Source organism: Phyllobates terribilis, unplaced genomic scaffold (genome assembly GCF_046119375.1).
Source record: "Phyllobates terribilis strain yellow unplaced genomic scaffold, ASM4611937v1 Scaffold_12__6_contigs__length_324123572, whole genome shotgun sequence".
NCBI classification, from domain to species: Eukaryota; Metazoa; Chordata; class Amphibia; order Anura; family Dendrobatidae; genus Phyllobates; species Phyllobates terribilis.
In genome coordinates, this window is record NW_027362772.1 from 32255882 (window position 1) to 32276211 (window position 20330).

The window sequence follows — 20330 nt, forward strand, 5'->3', positions numbered from 1 at the left end:
TCTCACTTTGGAAAAAGCTATATAGTATCTCAAAAACTTATAAATGTAACATTAATCCCAACAAACTTCCTATCTCAATTTTTCATACAGCTCTACCAAATTTTCCATGTAAAAAAATGGGAAAAATTTGGAATTCTTGACTGTTCTTCACTTATAACGGGGCCTAAATTAGACTCAATTATAAACTTTCAGTCATTATAACCCTATACAATCTTCCTGATGAAGAATTCTATAATTTTCTAGACTTAAGGAAGTATATTAGAAATAAATTTTCTTTACCTTTGACCCTTTCAAGAGAACTTGCTACTCTTTTAGAGAATCCTATGAATAACTCAATTTGGAATATGAAGAATAGCTACTCAATTTTTAATTCTGATGTCTCATTTGAAAAACTGAATTATATGTGGAGATGGGAAAAAGATCTAAATAATCATTTCCTCATAGATAAATGGAAAAAAGCAGTGGCATAAGCATACAAATCTTCTATTAGCGCAAACCTACATGAAAATTATTTTAAAATTTTATCTAGGTGGTTCTACACTCCCACTAGACTTAAAAATAAATTTCCTAACCAATCGGATTTGTGCTGGAGGAATTGTGGTCAAAGAGGCAAACTTCTTCACATATTCTGGGAATGTCCAAAACTTTCGACACTTAGGAGAGATGTCTCTTTACTATTAAATAAAATCAATGAATCTCCTGTAAAAATTTCTCCCCAATTGGTTCTCTTTTTTCTGGAAGCAAATGACCTCCCTCAAAAAATTAGACATGTTTCTTTACATATTTTTTCTGTTATAGAAACTTGTATTGCGTCAAAATGGAAATCGATGGATATTCCCTCTTTTTTCAACATAATTGATATTATGTTCTCCCATAACGCCTTAGAAATCTCCTTAGCTTTAAGGAATAACTCTCTACCTAAATATAATTCCAAATGGTCCCCTTGGAATGCAATTTTTCCTCCAAGCAAGAGAAGCCTCTTTCTATGATGCTTTATTACGTTGCAGGAATTCTTTTAATCTATACTTCATTCTATGTTGTTTTTGCACTTGGTATGTTAACATTGTGGTGCAATTTTGTTAAGATAATCTTGATTTCCTTTTTTTTTCTCTCTCTTCTTCTTTCTTCTTCCTCCCTACCCCATTTTCTCTTTTCCTTTATTTGGTTGCCTTTCCTTTCCCTGCATCCCTTTCCTGACCCCTTGTTCCCTACACTGTAAAAATCTCCTAATGAAAAAAAGTTATTCATGTTTGACTATTATGATCCCCACCAATCACAAAGATGCCAGGAAAGCCAGAAAAAGCCTATAAGGAAACTGGGACATGGTCCTCTTAGGAATGATGATGATGACATATCATGGCTGCCATTAGAGGCTGATGGTCTAGTGTGGCTGACAGGTTGAGGTAGGAGAGGAAGATACCCCATGGCCAGGGAAGATTTTCTATAAGGCCAACCTAGGCTATAGCCTAGGGCGCAGCAGTCAGGCGGCTTACAGTATATATAGAAGAAATAACAACCAGATATTTACACATTTTTTAGGATTATTTTGAAAAGTTCATATAAAATATTGTTTTTTATAATTACATCCATATACATTAAATAAAGTGAGAGGTACATTTATGTTGCCCATCTCTGCAGCTTGTACAGTCTTTCACAATCACATGCAAAAAAGCATTGGGTATTTTTCTCACACATTCAGCATAAACCACTTGTTAAAGGAAAATTCCAGACAAGACATTATAATTGTGATTCCAAGTGATTCATTAAGCTCATATAGCTTGACTTTTAAATATCTACTATTCAGGAGCTGGCTGGCTAGCCTCAGGGACAAACATAAAGAACTGACCCAAGAGTAGTGGCCCATCCTTAGGCTGGAGTCTCACATACAATTTGGACTAAATACCTCTATCGAGGGAGATAATAATTTCTGTTTATCAAATAAAAATTGCAATATAAAAACACAACGTGTTTTGGCTATTCAGAAGGCTGGATAGCCAAAACGTGTTGTGTTTTTATATTGAAATTTTTATTTAATATTCAGAAACTCTTATCTTCCTCGATAGAGGTATTTATTTTTATTAATAAAATATTTATAGCAAACATTGATTTTTTTGACACTTTGGTATTATAGAGTGGGAGCATCCACATCTTGATTTTTTACTTTGTCTATTAATTCACATTAGAACCTTTTTAAGTAATTGTCCACAGCAACCATGTTGGCAGCAAACCACCACCAATGATCGCTAATGGACATTTGCCCTTTTCAGAGTTATGCCTACGTTCACAACTTCACAAGGTGAGCAAAATCTCTTCTCGCCTTACTCTGGTCATATTTACTAATACTACGCTTTTCCCCCCTATTGTTCTAGGTGACACCTTATAGCCATACCATTCAGATTGTGTAGTGCAAATCCAAAGTGCAGCTTCTATGAAGTCATTTCATAAAACCCAACTTGGTCTCTGTTTTCTCCCAAACTTGAAGACAATCGGAAGAAACTTGCTTTTGATTTTCAAAGATTATCTGGAACCTGTTCTAGGAGACGACTTTGTCCATCTGAAACCTCACATCACTGATTGTAACATTTGGACTAAAAGCCCCGTAGCACTTTGCAAGTGGTTACGAGAAAAAGAACTAAAAACAGTTTGTTTCAGTTTTTTGGCAATGTTTATTTGTGTCTTTTTCCTTGTTTTTTTTCTCCTGCGCTAGTGGCCAGATGTAATCCTTAGACATTGTGTTGTCTCAATTGTAGCACACTTACTCTGAGTAGCTTGATGCTAATTTATTCTTAACAACAACTGGGTACATGAGTGTTCAGTCAAAAGAGCAATTTAAATAGTAGACATGATGTGATGTCACAGGAAAAGATTTCTTTTTTTTTTTTTCTAACATAGCAGCAAGACACTTCAAAGAATAAGATCTGCTGTGATCGGAATGGATCGTTTTATACTTCCTAATTTTAAATTTGCACTTGGTTATGGATTACATGCTTTTTTTACCAATAAATGGACTTTTTAGAAGACTTTCAGCATGATGGACTTTGTTTTTCAGTACTATCATACTGCTCCTATGTACAAGAATACAGCTACTATAATACTGCTCCTATATACAATAATATTCAATATCTACTATAATACTGCTCCTATGTACAATAATATAACTGCTATACTACTACCCCTATTTACAAGAATATAACTACTATGTAAAAGAATATAACTAATATAATACTGCTCATATGTACAATAATATAACTACTATAATAATGCCCCCTTTGTACAAGAATATAACTGCTATAATACCGCTCCTATGTACAATAAAATAACTACTATAATACTGCCCCTATGTACAAGAATATAACTACTTTAATACCGCTCCTATGCACAAGAATACAACTATTATAATGCTGCCCCCTATGTACAAGAATATAACTACTATAATACTGCCCCTATGTACAAGAATATAACTACTATAATACTGCCGCCTATGTACAAGAATATAACTACTATAATACTGCCCCTATGTAAAAGAATACAACTACTATAATACTGCCTTTATGTACAAGAATATAACTACCATAATACTGCTCATATGCACAATAATATAACTACTATAATACTGCCCCCTTTGTACAACAATATAACTGCTATAATACCGCTCCTATGTACAATAATATAACTACCATAATACTGCCCCTATGTACAAGTATATAACTACTATAATACCGCTCCTATGCACAAGAATACAACTATTATAATACTGCCCCCTATGTACAAGAATATAACTACTATAACACTGACCCCTATGTCCAAGAATATAGCTACAATAATACTGCCCCTATGTACAAGAATATAACTACTATAATACTGCCCTTATGTACAAGAATATAACTAATATAATACTGCTAATATGTACAATAATATAACTACTATAATAATGCTCCCTTTGTACAAGAATATAATTGCTATAATACTGCTCCTATATACAATAATATAACTACTATAATACTTCCCTCTATGCAGAAGAATATAATTACTATAATACTGTTCCTATGTACTAGAATATAACTACTATAATACTGCCCCCTATGTACAAGAATATAACTAGTATAATACCGCTACTATGTACAATAATATAACTACTATAATACTTCCCTCTATGCAGAAGAATATAATTACTATAATACTGTTCCTATGTACTAGAATATAACTACTATAATACTGCCCCCTATGTACAAGAATATAACTACTATAATACTGCTCCTATGTACAAGAATATATCTTATATAATACTCCTCCTATGTACTAGAATATAACTACTATAATACTGCTCCCTATGTACAAGAACATAACTACTATAACACTGCCCCCTATGTACAAGAAGAATATAACTACTATAATACTGCCCCTTATGTTCAAGAATATAACTACTATAATACTGCCCCCTATGTAGAAGAATGTAACTAATATAATACTGCCCCTATGTACAAGAATATGACTACTATAATACTGCCCCTATGTGCAAGAATATAACTACTATAATAATGCCCCATATGGACAAGAATATAACTATTATAATACTGCCCCTATGTACAAGAATATAACTACTCTAATACTACCCCCTATGTACAAGGATATAACTACTATAATACTGCCCCCTGTAATGATTCCCTGTAATATATATAATAAGCAAATAAATTACATAACAATAAAAGACAGAAAACATATTTATGACCCTGGTTTGTCCATAAAATATTTTATTGACATTTAAAGACTAGATTAGTAAAGGTGTTTTTTCTTTGATATCAAAAATAGTCTGATCAAGCCGTTGGCACTCTTGTGATCAGCTACATTGGATATTTGTTTATTGTGTGGGCACGCTGGGTCCTCCGTGGAGAATTGTACTTTTTGTAGCTCCTTTTAATAAATAGAGATCTCACATTAATATTCCACACCAGAAAACTCTAACGTTTCACCATTGCATACTCCACAACTTCTGATTGTCTGACACTGGAAGAGGCATTTCGATTGTTATCGTACAGTCCATGGTTGATAACAGAATATTCAGCTTCATCTGATGGCAGCATAACCTAAAAAATAATAGCAGAGTATTTATTAATTATTAACAATCCATATGTAGATTTCTCTGTTAATTAGTTTGATGTATTGAAAATAATGATCCAATTTGACAAAATAATCCTTTCTCGTCCATATAAATACATTTATATCATGTAGTCTCAGCAAGTGTATAGAGCAGGCTCAGGAACTGAGCCCGAACCTTATTATGGAGATGCTATTTATCTGTTTTAAAACCACCGTCAGTGGCATTTAAATGATGACTCCTATTGCCCATCACAATGCAAACATCGATGGGAATTGATAGATTGTCATGTTGAAGGACCCGGTGGTCTGATACAGGCTCCCGCAACTGATATCTTTGTCCTTCTGTGAAGCTCAGGTAAAGGCTGAACTTCATAGGAGAACTGTGATTTCACAATATATTTCACTTTCACTGTATTTCAGTATAAGCTATCAAATGATTGCAGGTTCAAGTCCCGGAAACCCCAAAATAAAGTCAAATATTAACTCCTTCCCGAGATATGACGTAAACTTAAGTCATATGGGTTGAACTAGATGGACTTAGTCTTCCTTCAACCTTAAAAACTATGTTACTATGTTATATATGATGTGTCTCTGCCTTTGGTGCGGGCTCAGACACTGAGCCCGCATCTTTCCCTGCACATGATGGCTGATTTTATTACCCATCATGGTCCTTTAAAAGCCGCGAGTGGATCGAAGTCCATGGTTGTTAACATGTTATATTCCGATGTCAATCTCTGACAGAGGCATTTAACATGCGCCTGTGTCTTGACCGCGGGGCGTCGATGGGTTCTCATTAGAGCTGAGGGTCAGCTGATGACCTCCATGCCTGTCATTGTGATTTTCCTGTGAAAGCCAGTTTGTAGCTCTATACATTACAGATTTTCTCTATACATAGTAGTGATGAAACACTGCTATCTTGAGCACAAGCATTCAGATTATCACAGCTTCACAATTTGCCCAATTAAAAATAAAACAATTTCTAAAAAATAAAAAATACCCATATTTTATTTGCTATCCCTGAGTTTGTAATAGTCCGATTCAACAAAATATTAAATAAATGAATCCGATCCATAAGTGGCATATTGAGAAAAAAATATCAAAACCCCAGAATTATGTTTTTTTTACCTCTGCTATAAGAAGCGATCAAAACATCCTATCTATCCCTCATATTGCCAGGTCAGTTTTACTATACAGGGAATATGGTAAATTAAAAAAAAAATGTAAAAAAAAATTGTGGAATTGCACTTTTTTTGCAATATCAATGCACTTGGAATTATTTTTTTTCCATTGCTAGGTAGCAATTCCTAGGTAGTATAATTAATGTTGTGTTTCGAAAGTACAACTCAACCAGCAAAAAAAAAAAAGCCCTCATACAGCCATAAGGACAGAGAAATAAAAAAGTTACGGCTCTAGGAAGAAGGGGAGTAAAGACAAAAAATGAAACGACAGAAAATCATCAGGTCATGAATGGATTAAAAATGTTTAAAAACAAAAAGAAAAAGTTTAAAGCATTCCTTTTTCCATTTAAGTGTAAAGATATTAAAAAAAATGGGAGAAAAAGAAAAATGTTGGGTATTGCTGTGTTAATAAAAGTCCTGTCTATCAAGATATGAAATTATTTTAACCAAAATTAAATGCCAAAAAGAAAGAAAGAATAGGGGTTTTTTATCGCTGTTCTCTCCATAAAATATGCAATCAAAAAGACATCAAAACCATGTTTATGCGCCAAAGTGATTTCACAGGAAAAATAAAAAAATTATGGGTCTCAGAAAATACTGGCGCCAACAGATTTTTTTTTTTACAAAGGTCTGAATTGTTTTTAATACTAAAATAGAAGAAATAAAAATTATATGTTTAGTAATGCCATTTTCCTAATGACGCGAGTAGTAAAACAGCCAGGTCATTTTTACCGCGTAACAAATTGAGTAAAAACAAAATATACTTGTGAGGCTAATTTTATTCTTAAAGAAGTAGAGAAATCAGTTTGGGGAAGAGTTTTAAGTGAATTTTATTTCAATTGTATAATTGCTTACATCACTGTTGCTGTAAATTACATCATTTTCTTCAACTTTCACGTTGACCATAAACCTAAAATAAAAATAACAGAAATTTATATTTCAATCATTATAATTTTCCCTGATATGTGGCTAAGTGTGAGTATGTAAAAAAAAAAAAAAACATGTAAAAATGTGCCGTTAATGGTAAGATAGTTGCTCCTGGTATGTACATGCAATCCGGTAATGTATTGAAAGAATTTTGGAAGGATTTGTCTTCAATAGTGATGAGCGAGTATGTTTTGTTAACCCTTTGGCCGAGTATGCTCGGGCGAGCACCGAGTAGTTAAGCTGCTCGGTGATATGTTTGAATCACTCCCATGTGCATGATTTGCGACTGTTTGACAGCTTTAATCCATGTGAGAAATGTGTAAGAAATAGACATTCCTCACATGTATTGTCATACAGTTGCAAATCATGCACATGTTAGTGATTCAAACATAACACCGAGCAGCTGTAAATGCTCAGTGCTCGCCCGAGCATACTCGGCGAAAGGGTTAACACAACATATTCGCTCATCACTATTCTTCAATATATGATATGTATTGGTCCAACTGCTGGGACCGATACACGTCATTAGAGCACTTTAGCTTATTCGGATCAAATACTAGACATTCATCTTGTATGAAGGGGAAGCTGCATGTGATTTTTCAGCCACTATAAATTAAAGAGGTTGTCCACTAATTTTACACTGATGCTTTATCCTTGGGATCAGGGGTCCGAAACTCGCCACCCCCGCCAATTAGCTGTTATTTGTGTTGGCGGCCGCCGGACTGAAATACTCAGATGCAGAGCTGCTCAGTCTACTTGTAGTGGCTAAGGTTTGGCACTGGCTATCTGCCTCCTATTCACATCAATAGGAGGTGTATGAGTAGTACCCTGCAGCGGCCACTACAAGCAGACAGAGTAGCTCGGTATGTTAGTACTTCTGGATGACAGCCGCCGCCAACACCGATAACGGCTAACCGGCGCGGTTGTCGGGTGTCGGACCCCAGTCTTCAAACATTGATGACTAATCCTAAGGATAGGTCATCAATGTAAAAGTAGTAGACAACCTCAAACTGACCTCTAATTAATATACCCAAGAGCAAAATGGAAGCAAAAAAGTCCAAATAAAATATGATGCAATTTATTAGTAGTTAATCCGATAAAACACATACAATAGTATAAAAATAGAATAGGGGAAACAGATATCTAGGACAAACCAGGAGACCAAAAATAGATAATAAAAGTCATGGATAAAACATATGTAAACAGTGCATAAGAGGTATGATATTACCTAAACTATGGCATAAGTATATGTATGAATTATTATTTAGTCACAATATAAGCAGAACAATGACTTAAGATTGAATTAAATATAGTAATAAATCATGTTAGAAGAGAAAAAGGAAACTCTGTAAGGCCTGGTCCAAAACCTTGACACGTGGTTCGCATTAGCTTCTTCCAGGGGGTAAAAGTTGAAACATTAAACGCAGCCCAATGATGAAGGAAAGGTTATGTCATGTTAAATTAAAACCAAGTACTAGGTATCTGAACTTTGAAATTTCAAGAAGATGGGACTTCATTGATTACATATTGATGACATATCTTAGCAATATATTGTCAATACATTTTACAATAAAACCCTTTTAAGTGTACTATATGGTAAACAATGACTTGTGACCCTATCATAACCCTTGTTTTTGACTGGCCCAAAAGTGTAACTTAAGGATCATGGGACTTAATGAAAAATATGTAACAGAGCACCCTAACTACAGTGTGCCATCTCTGCTGTTTTCTTATGTGGCAAGTGAGTTTTTGGGTAATGCAAGGTACCAATGCCCAAGTGCAACTGCGTGCACTGCACTTCGTATTGAAACACTATTGTTCTGAACAGACATTTTATCCAGTGCTTAATTAATTAATTAATTATTTTTTTCAAGGGAACCAGCTGGTCCCTTTTTTACTGTTGGTTGTACCTCTGCTCTAGCCTTCACTACTGACTATATGCAAAACAAGGTTAAAACAGTTCTGATTATCTTTGAGGATGCACAATATGCAATATACAATATTGTAGAATAATATTGTTAAAATTTTGCCAACAATCTAACATCAGTGCAAGTTTAATTTCAAGGGTTTGCTCCTTCAAAAATACCTTCTAAAAAAGCTGCCTTTCTAGCCATCTAAAGAGGGAGGCATGTGTTAGAAGTAGACGTTGCTAATGACTCCAAAGAATGAAATTCAGTCTATGTGTTTGTGGCGCCCCTGCGGGTTCAATCGCCATAGAGGTACTGCATCTCACCCAGAGGTGTGGTACCTCACTCTCAGGTAAGGATAGAGTGCTACCCGGGACCCTAACACCAGCATCCAACACTACACTACTATAGACCAGCAGGAGGGGCAAGATGCATCGCTTCCCTGCTGAGCCCTTTCCCTGGCTGGAGTGGGGGGAACCAAAGTAGGGGGAACCATGTAATGGGTGTGGGTGGAGGAAGTAAATCAGGGGAGCACTTGTTAGGAATAGGATATAGAGAGAAGCCATATTGAAAGAACAGTTCAGTCTGAGAGAAGTAGAAGGAGCAGGAGCTCTGTAGGAGCTCTGCTCATGAGGAGGAGGGCCTAGCCAGAGAGGCCCAGGAAAGACTGAGGAGGAGAGGAGCAGGAGGAAGGCTCCAGGAACAAAGAAGGGATCCCAGGGTTACGGGCAGTACTGGAAGCCACCCATACGCCCGAATCTGCCAGGTGGTGGAGGGATAGAGGTGCAGAGGGGACCGGCCCCTAATCAGTGAGAATTACAAAGTTCAACTGGAAACCAGAGGATACTGTATTTTCAGGGTGCAGTTGCCACATCCGCACTCAAGTCGCCAAAATGGTAACCACATGGGATCCAGGGAACTCCAGGTTGCCCAGAAAGATCCGAGGATACCGGCTTGGGACATTGTTTGGCGAGGCACAGGGCAAGAAGGGTGAGGGCCAGTGCAGGAAGATGGCTGAGAAGGGCATAAAGAACGGGTCCTGTCAGGCACTCTTGAAACACCTGGAAGTTTGCTGAACCCCTGCCTGCTGAATGCAGTATGACGTGGGAAGTCGTAATCTGGAAAGTGCAACCTGAGGAACATAACAACTGTGAGTAAACCCTGAGGACTGCACCCCACTGTATCTGTGAAATGATTGCTGTGCCATCACCCCCTGCACTACACTGCACCATGAGTGCTACTTCCATAACAGCAACATCTACACTGCCCTGGAGGTAAGCTCTACCTGTGGAGAGCTAAACCAACTCTGCTGCATTAACAACAGCTCCAGAGGACCTGATCCGCAGCGGCGGCTCCCTTTAGCCGCATACCACAGGTGGCATCAAGAACTGTATATAAGAACTTTAATTCCCCTGTAAATTTCCCCTTTTTACTGAGCGCCCTGGGTCACGGACCGTGTCACCGCCACTGTGACATCTCCGATAGCAACGACCGGCCCGGCACCGAGTACCCCATGGCCCAGGGGGCGCGTCATCTTCAGTTGAGCTAGGTCTTCACTAGGGAAAATGATGCTAGGCATTTTTTGATGAAGTAAGAACTTTTTGAAACCTAATAAATTGGAATAAATTAATTAACAAATTGAAAAATAAACTCACTCTGATCTCCTATAAGATGAGTTTGCTTGGTGATTACTTTGGATATTTCCATACTGATTGTCATCAGTAGTTGTAGAGTACTGTAGGAAAACAATACAAAAGCAGAAAAGATTTATTTTTGATAAATGCAGAAGTATTTTTTTTAAGACACACATTAAAAATGTCACAATTCCACCACTCACAGAGTCCCAAGGACACTGTGAGCGACATCTCAGCCGCCTTTTAGGATTGGGGCGTGCTAAGCTGTCAGGATTGTAAGTGACAGTTCAGATGCCCAATCTGAGACAGGAGCATGCTGAGCTGTCACTATTATGAATGAGAGCTCAGCTCAGCTGTCCAATCTGGCCGGGCCTGTGGGGTTTCCTCCAGGTGTCGCTTGTTCTTGGTGATTACCTGCCTATTTAGCTTGCTTGCAGTGGTTAGAACATTGCCAGTTGTAGCTGTGTGAGTGCTGTGTGCTCTAAATTCTTATATTCTAATCTTTATTGCCCAACCTTGGATTTGCTTTTGACTATCTGTTTGTCTAGCCCCATTGTCTTGAACTGCTACTTTCTTAGAATTCTGACCCCGTACTGTGACCTCACTATGGCTTTGTCTCACCTCTTTGGTTATGTCGTACTTTCCTGGCTTTTGACCTTAGACTCCTTGACTTCCCTGACTCATGGCTTGTCCATGAAAGGCAACTCTGCATCACAAAAAATATTTTCATTTCATTTTTGTCATTGAATTTACTGAGCATCAGCACAGATTGAGTTGAGCAGATATTTGTAGGCATTTTTTTCTCAATGGCATCCAGAGTAAAGAGAATAGAAAATCAAATAAAGCACATAAATATCATCCATGCAAAAAACACTCACCTGATAAGGGATCCTGTTAGATATTGTTCCATGAATTGGAGAACTTGGAGAAGTAGGCTTCTTGTTTCGTCTGTAAAAAAAATACAATTGAAAGATTAGAATCTAAAAGTTTTGCACGCCTTATGAAACTAGAGGAAACAGATGTAAAATGTATGTTTAGATAATGAAGCGTAAACTCTTGTTATATTTTGTCCAAAGCTGATCATATACTAAAAATTTTGGATTGACGAAATGTTGATTTTAAGGCCCGTTTGACATATATGTACATCACATACAGAGAGGGGTTTAACACCTTAATGCTCCATACTTTATTACATATTGGTGACTTTGGAGCAGGATCAATACATGATCCTGCTCCAATCAGGCCAGATTTTGGCTGTATTATATAGCTGGTATCTGCCTTTAACCATAGCAATTGGCACTACCACTGACCACTCTCTGAAATGCATCTGTCAATCACCGACCGCAGCATTTAAGTGCCGCAATGGGGCCCAGGTGCCCATTCTGGTTCCTATCACCCATCCACAGTGACATCAGTTGTCAGTTTATTTTTATTTCACAATGAATGCCTTAAAAATAACCCCCCCCCAAAAAAAAAAAAATAAATAGTGGAATTGCATTATTTTAGCTATTTCACCGCTCTTGGATTACAGTTTCCATTCTCGTTTACTTTATATGGTAAAATGAAAGGTGTCATTCAAAATTACAACTTATCGTATAAAAAATAGCCCTTTTAAGTCTATTTCGACAGAAAAATAAAAAAAAAAGTTTGGGCTATTTGAAAAAAGTGGAGTAAAAAATGAAATCACAAAAATGAAAGTTTGTTTAGTTCTTAACAGGTTAAGTGTATGTTCACACTAGCGTTTTTTTCAGTGTTTTTTTCTGCAGCAAAAACTGCTCTCTTGGCAGGAAAAAAAGCAGTGTCAAAAAAGCTGGTTTTGATGCGTTTTTTGGTGCATTTTTTGTGACTGATTTTGGTACGTTTTTCAGGATCTCAATGTTCAGCTTTACTTCCACAACAGAAGCATGAACACAGGTCACCAATACAAGACACATGAACATGAAAAAATACAGATTGCAAATGTAAGCAGGGGGGGGGGGGAGGTGAATTGTGCAGGAATAGTTTACCTAAGACATTGGAAGAGTATTGAGTTTGCAAGACACTGTTTAATTTCACAGTTTGGTCTGCCATTGAGTTGATTAGGCATTGTTCAATTTCACACCTCGGTCAGCCACAGGCATTGTTCAATCTCACACCTTGGTCAGCCAATGTTTACATTCTACGCATCACTAATTTAATTAATCTGTACTAATCCCAATTGACATCTCAGATGACAAAGACAAGATGGTAAACTTGGGAAAATCACAAAAATAAATAGGTTTCACATACTGTTGTACTTACTTTTTTTCACAAAAAACTCAGTAAAACTTTCACACTAGGTGTTTTTTTCAGCGTTTTTTTTTACATCACACATTGCTTTCAGTGGGTAAAAAATGCTAAAACAAGTGTGATACTCCATTGAGAAAAAAGACATGCAAAGCACAAAATACTGAGGACAAAAAACAAGCTGCCTGCATGAGATTTCTGAAATCTCATAGACTTTGCTGGTACTGTAAAGCGCAGCTGAAAATTTGTATAATAAAACACCTCAAAAAAATGCTGAACGCCTGCCTAGTGTGAACATAGCCTAAAGATGCAAAAAAAAATAAACTCGGTAGCAGAAATTTGGTCAATCAGCTTATCACTAATTTCTGGGTCTGTTTCACTGACCATAGCACAAAAGGGGTGTTGTGCAAATTTTGCTTTTAAATTGGTGTTTTCAATAACGTTGGGAGCATTCTTAGATAGAAAGGGCAAAGGTTACAAACATTCCCTGATCTGACATTTTAACAATGGTAATTATGTTCTTAAAATAACTTTTTATTACCTTAGGCAAAAGTAGATAATCAGAATTAAAAAAAGTAGAAGGAAAACTCCAGCAACTGACCCCAGAATCACAGCTAAATCCATTGTTTCACCTGTTAGAAATCAAAAAAGAGGAGACACGAGGTAACACATATTGTTTTATTACTGGCTAATTTTATATCTTCAAGTTTTTCTAAATTAATCAGTAGTGTTGAGCCACCCCCATAGTGTTCGAGTTCGGTTCGGTTCGTCGAACACCCGTGTGTTCGCCGAACTGTTCGTCGAACTGTTCGTCGAACACCTTCGAACACCGTTAAAACCAATGGCAGGCAAACAAAAACACATAGAAACACATAGAAAACATCTTCAAAGGTGTCCAAAAGCTGACAAACTGCTCAGAAGACACAACTAACACATGGAAAAGTGACAAGTACATATAGTCATGCGAAAAGAAAAGAGGTGGAGGAGTAAAAGGAGGGGGAGACACAGATATAGGCATGTCATGCCCTTCTAAAATCCAAAAAGTGAGAAGCCGAGACGGCCAGTCCGCTACTGCCCATGCCACCTCCGTGTCGCCGGGTTTGTGCCAGAGCCGCGGTGAACCCTGACGGCCAGCCCCCCTCTCCCAATACTGGTGCCTGTCCGCTGGTGGGTCGAGAGAGCCCCCCTGTGGTGGAGGCAGCTCTAAGCTTTTTAATTTAAATTGTCCCTCTAATTTGAATGAATACACTTTAAATCCATTTACAAGGATCTATTGGAGGGCAAGTCTCATGCCAGCAGCCACGTAATTCCAGCTCCAGTAGCGTCCACTAAAGCTGCTGCAGTTAAAAAGCTTTTATAAGGATCGAGCTCGGCTGTCCACCGCAAGGCATCCTAGTGCCAGTCCCAGCCCCTATGCCTTGGGGTGCCTCCTGATGCTCTTCACTGAGTATCCCGTGGTCCCGAAGCATTTCCTTTGAAAAAATTAAGTGTCCAAACTACAGGTGGTGTAGCTTGCTTAACAGCCGGGATAATCCGCTGACTAGCAGACACTGCTACTAGGCACAAAGTATTTCCTGGGCTAGATGCAGTTAAAAATTTGTAAGTAGATACTCTCGTTGGATGCTGAGAAAGCATTCCATAGAGTCTCCTGGCACGCCATATATGATTCTCTTAAAAAGCTTGGGGTAGGGGTCTAGGGGACCCTTTTATAGCCAAAATCACGGCCCTGTATCACAATACGTCACCTAGGCTGAAGATAAATGGAACTGTAGCACCGAGGGCTCGGTTGCTACAGACGTATTGCACCTCACCCAGAGGTGTGATATCTCACTCTCAGATAAGGATGGAGTGTGGATCAGGACCCGACACCTCCATGCATTACACCACATTGCCGTGGGGCAGGGCGACCAATATGCCCCTGAGATGGGCACGACAGTCCCTGTCCCTGGCTGGAGTGGGGGGAGGGAACACTGAGGAAGGGGAACCCTGCAGTGCAGGAGCAGGGAGGAAGCAGTTCCTGGGTGCATTGAGAAGGGAGTATAAAAGGTGGGCACCATCTTAGTTCAGTGCAGAGAAGTCTGAGCAGAAGTAGCAGGGAGCAGGGGCTCTGCATGAGCTCTGCTCCGGAGGATGGGCTAGTAACAGAGGCCCAGGCCTGCAAGAGGGAGAAGGAAGGAAGAGGAGCGGAGAAGGCTCCAGGAACGAGGAATGAAGGGATCCCAGGGTTGCGGACGGGCGAGTCGCCACCGCGTGGAGGGGTCAGGCCAAAGGGGGAGACCGGTCCCCGAACTAGTGGAGGCAGGAAACGACCCTCAGCTAGAAACCGGAGGCTCTGACATTTTATGTGGCGCAGCCCCTTGCTCCACCCGCTAGGAAGGCACCACATAGGGTCAGGGAAACTGGCGCCATGTTTACCAAGAGGAGGCCCGAGGCAGCCGGACAGAAGTGTTGGTAAGAAAGGCCAGACAAAGGACACACAAAGGGGGTCCTGTGAAGCGCTCCAAAGTTATCTGGGAGTTGTCTGAGCCCCTCACCTGGTGAGCACAGTACGACGTGGGCAGCCGTTACCTGCAGACGTGGTCTGGATAATAAGAACTGTGAGTAAAGGCCCTGAACTGCATCACTGACTCCGTGTCGTTACTGCTGCTGCCCTGCACCATCACCCCCATCCTCCGCATACACTGCCCTGAGGCTATACTCCTCCCGTGGGGAGTTATGCTACGCTCTGCTGCACCCACAACACCAGCCTTAGCGGTCTGCCCTGTAGCGGCGGTTCACTCTGACCGCAATCCACGGGTGGCGTAGTCGGACATTTAAACATCAAAACCACATAAATAGTTCCGCCACTGGTTTGACCGCCCTGAGCCACGGAACCGGATAGCCGCCACGAAGACTACAACCACCAGCATCCACCAAAAAGGGTCCGGCTCCGGGTGTCCCAAGGCCCAGGGGGTGCGTCAGAACATTTTCATCACCTTTCACAATCACCAATGGGACAAGGCAGGGATGTCCTCTGTCCCCTCTCTTATACATCCTAGTGACGGAGCACCTGCACTCATCAATTCGCCATAACCCCAATATTAGGTGGATTGAGGTGGGAGGCACCGAGTACAAGTGCTCTCTATTTGCTGATGATGTCCTAGTATATATCACTCAAACACATATATCCATCCCTGCTGTTATGGCTGAAATAGATCACTTTGTTACATGGTAAAATTTTAAAATCAATGCAGCGAAGTCTGAGGCCCTCGATGTCTCCCTCCCTAAATCCATATAGGATTCCATCCAGTCCAACTTTCCCTTTGCCTGGCCCTCACAGGGTATCAAATACTTAGGAATTCCTATTCATAGAGACCTCTCCCATCTATGTTATCTTAATTTTGGGCCCTTTATTGAACAATTCCATACAGACCACGGTTGGCAAGTTAGAACTGTAAGATTCACTACGTGAACCACTGGTGTTTTGTGGAAAAGCACATGTACACCGCGTTCCAAATTATTATGCAAAAAGTGTTTAGGAGTGATAAGGTAAGAATTTGTTTGTTTGTCAGTTAAACTCATTGATGGTGATGTGTGTCAGGGCTCTTTATATCACTGTAAGCAATTGCAGACACCTGTGCTAATTAGTTTTGCAGGTGTGTCCAATGAAAGGCAAGACTACTTAAGAAGGCTCTCTCACATTATTAAGCAGCCTACATTTTCTGCCAAAATGGGAAAGAAAAAGGATGTGTCGGCTGCTGAGAAGCAACAAATTGTGGAGTGTTTAGGTCAAGGCATGACTACAATCAACATTGTGCGATTATCAGGATGAAGTGTCTTGGCAATCAAGAAGTATGTAGCTGATTCACAGTACACACGTGTGCGTGCTGATAAGGGCAAATTGAGGACTCTTTCCTACAGGCAATTACGTCAGGTTGAAAGAGCAGCGGCAAAAAAGCCTTGTCATAGCAGCAGACAAGTTTTTGAAGCTGCTTGTGCCTCCAACGTCCCCCGAACAACAAGATGCAGGGTCCTTCAGAGGTTTGCAGCTGTGCATACGCCATCCTGTCGACCTCCTCTATCCACTTCACACAAGCAGAAATGGCTCCAGTGGGCCAAACATTACATGAAGACTGATTTCAAAACTGTTTTGTTCATGGATGAGTGCCGTGCAGCGCTCGATGGTCCAGATGAATGGAGTGGAGGATGGCTGGTTGATGGACACCCCACGCAAACACGGCTACAGCGCCAACAAGGAGGAGGTGGAGTAATGTTTTGGGCTGGAATCATGGGGAGAGAGATTGTCGGCCCCTTTAGGATCCCTGAAGGCGCTAAAGATGAACTCCATAATGTATGTGGATTTTCTCAAACAGCACTTCCTGCCATGGTTCAAGAAGAAGAACCGTGTATTTCACAGCAAGATCATTTTTCTGCATGATAATGCACCATCTCATGCTGCACATAAAACATCTGCATCTCTGGCTGATATGGGCATAAAAGGGGACAAACTTATGGTGTGACCCCCATGCTCCCCTGACCTCTACCCCATTCAGAACCTTTGGAGCATCATTAAAAGGAGTGTCTATGATGGCGGGAGGCAGTTCACATCTAAGCAACAGCTCTGGGAGGGTATTCTGTCCTCATGCAAAACAATTGAAGCAGAAACCATCCAAAACCTGACAAATTCAATGGACGAGAGAGTTCAGAAGCTCCTTTCGAACAAGGGGTCCTATGTGAAAATGTAACATCACCTAGAATAAAGTTTTGAGTTGAAAACTGTTTGATTTCAGTTTCTAACAACCTGCTAATGCTTATAATTTCAAAAATGACCATTTTTTTGGTCTTTATTAAAATGAAAAGGTTGATCGAAAAGTTTGGGGGATCTAAGAGTGTGGCAACCCAGTAGTCATGATTACTTCGAATTCTGACAATATGAGGGTCATGCTGCAGGTAGTGCAGCAAGAAGGCACTTATGTGTCTTGCGCATCTCGGAGCCCCAAAATTATTTTCCGGGCTAGATGCAGCTAAAAATTATTTTTAATTTTAAATCTGGTGAAGCTTATTATAGATGGCCTAATAGGATCAGTGCTGCACACTGCTACAAAGCCCAAATTATTTTCCAGTCAAGATACAGATAAACATGATTAGTAATTTGAAAGCTTAAAACGGTTGGTAGGGTGATTTTAACCAATCATCAAGCTTTTACTCTCCCCAGGATGACACAGGGGTAGAAAAGTCGTTTCGGATCCATGATTTGTTCATCTTTATGAACGTGAGTCTGTCTACATTATCAGTGGAGAGCCGCGTGCGCTTATCTGTCAGCACACCACCAGCAGCGCTGAACACACGTTCAGACAGAACGCTGGCTGCGGGGCATGACAAGATCTCCAAGGCGTAAGTGGCTAGCTCCGGCCATTTATCCAGATTGGAAGCCCAAAAAGAGCAAGGGTCCAGTGACACAGTCGTGGCTTCAATGTTTACTTGGAGATACTCCTGTACCATCGTCTCTAGGCGTTGACTATGTGTCAGACTTCTTGTCTCCTGTGGCCTTGCAAAGGATGGGCTAAAAAAGTGGTGAAATGATTCCGCAAAATTGATGTTACCAGCAGATACTGTGGTTCTGTTACGGTTTGAGTGCTGAACACTTGACGGTCCCACGGTTGGCAAGTTGGAACTGTGAGATTCACTACGTGCACCACTGGTATTTTGTGGAAAAGCACATGTAAGATTCTGCAACAGTCTCTGCTGATACTCCTGCATGCGTGCATCCCTTTCTATAGCAGGAATAATTTCTTCAAATTTACTTTTGTACCGGGGATCTAACAGTGTGGCAACCCAGTAGTCAGGATTATTTCTAATTCTCACAATTCGAGGGTCATGTTGCAGGTAGTGCAGCAAGAAGGCACTCATGTGTGTTGCGCATCCAGGAGCACCAAGTCCCTGTTGTGTTGGTGGCGAGGTAGCAATCATGCTTCCTTCCTCTGTCCTCTCCCCCCAACCTCGCACAACAGAAATGTGATCAAGGTCTCCCTCATCTGATGAGTCTTCCATCAGTTCGTCCTCCACTTCTTCCTGGGCTCCTGCACCTTCCTCACTAGTTTGGCTGCTACCATGCACCCTGGTAAAATCATCTCCCCCACCCTCACATGCCTGCCGCCTTGGTGCTGCTGACCGTCTGGACCTTGCAGATGTTAGCCCTTCCGCATACAACTCCTCCTCCTCTACTTCCTCCACCTCCTCTTGTGCCACCACCTGACTCCGAATTCTGTTTAACATGTGCTCCAGCATGTAAATCACCGGAATAGTCATGCTGATAATGGCATCGTCAGCACTAAACATCTTCGTCGCCATTTCAAAACTGTGCAGAAGGGTGCATAGGTCCCTGATCTGAGACCACTCCTCCAGCGTGATTTGCCCCACCTCTGAATCTCGTTGGCCCAGGCTATACGTCAGAACGTATTGCACCAGGGCTTGTCGGTGCTGCCACAGTCGCTGCAACATGTGCAGAGTTGAATTCCACCGGGTAGGCACATCGCATTTTAGCCGGTGAAGTGGCAGGCCCAACGACTTCTGTAGAGATGTAAGTCGCTGAGCTGCGTGATGCGAACGGCGGAAGTGAGCACACAGCGACCGTGCCCTCTGCAGAAGGCCATCTAGTCTGGGATAGTGGGCTAAAAATTGCTGGACAACCAGGTTCAACACGTGAGCCATACAAGGCACGTGTGTGACATTGCCCCGGCGAAGGGCCGCACCCAGGTTTGCAGCATTGTCGCACACGGCCTTCCCTGGTTTCAGGTCCAGTGGAGACAACCATTCATGAAATTGGTTCTCCAGAGCTGACCACAACTCCTCAGCTGTGTGACTCACATTTCCCAGACATTTCAATGTAAAAACCGCCTGATGACGTTGAGCCCTACTGCCAGCATAGTAAGGAGGTGTGCAGGATCCCTTCTGCGCAGTTAGAAAGCTTGTGGCATGACCAGACAGGCTTTGGGTGCAGGTGGAAGACCGAGAGGAGGTTGAGGAGGCAGAAGCAGTGGAGGAACTTTGACATAAAGAGGATTGACGCACAACTCGTGGGGACGGCAAGACTTGGACAGCAGCCCCTTGTCCTGCTGTCACCATAGTTACCCAGTGCCAGTCAGCGACATGTAACGCCCCTGTCCATGCCTACTCGTCCAAGTGTCTGTGGTGAAATGCACCCTGTCACACACAGAGTTTCTCAAAGAAGCGGTGATGTTGTGTGCGACATGCTGGTGGAGCGCAGGCACACCTTTCTTTGAGAAGTAGTGCCGACTGGGCATCTGGTACTGGGGCACTGCGACGGACATAAGGTCTCGAAA

At 40.8% G+C, this 20330-nt stretch overlaps 1 protein-coding gene across 3 annotated transcripts in view; it reads right to left on the reverse strand.

The window, feature by feature from the left end:
• Nucleotides 1–4093: 4093 nt before the first annotated feature.
• LOC141172989 (sialic acid-binding Ig-like lectin 13) overlaps nucleotides 4094–20330 on the reverse strand; it is a 56713-nt gene continuing 40476 nt past the window's right edge. Inside the window, exons 5-9 of one of the 3 annotated variants that reach the window (XM_073657603.1) lie at nucleotides 13550–13640; nucleotides 11622–11691; nucleotides 10765–10844; nucleotides 7131–7185; nucleotides 4094–5084 (exon numbers count right to left, since the gene is read on the reverse strand). In XM_073657603.1, the coding sequence (XP_073513704.1) occupies nucleotides 4959–5084; nucleotides 7131–7185; nucleotides 10765–10844; nucleotides 11622–11691; nucleotides 13550–13640 (422 nt within the window). In that variant the 3' untranslated portion in view covers nucleotides 4094–4958. The remainder of the gene's footprint in view (nucleotides 5085–7130; nucleotides 7186–10764; nucleotides 10845–11621; nucleotides 11692–13549; nucleotides 13641–20330) is intronic. The other 2 variants (XM_073657601.1, XM_073657602.1) reach the window with 2 other exon arrangements.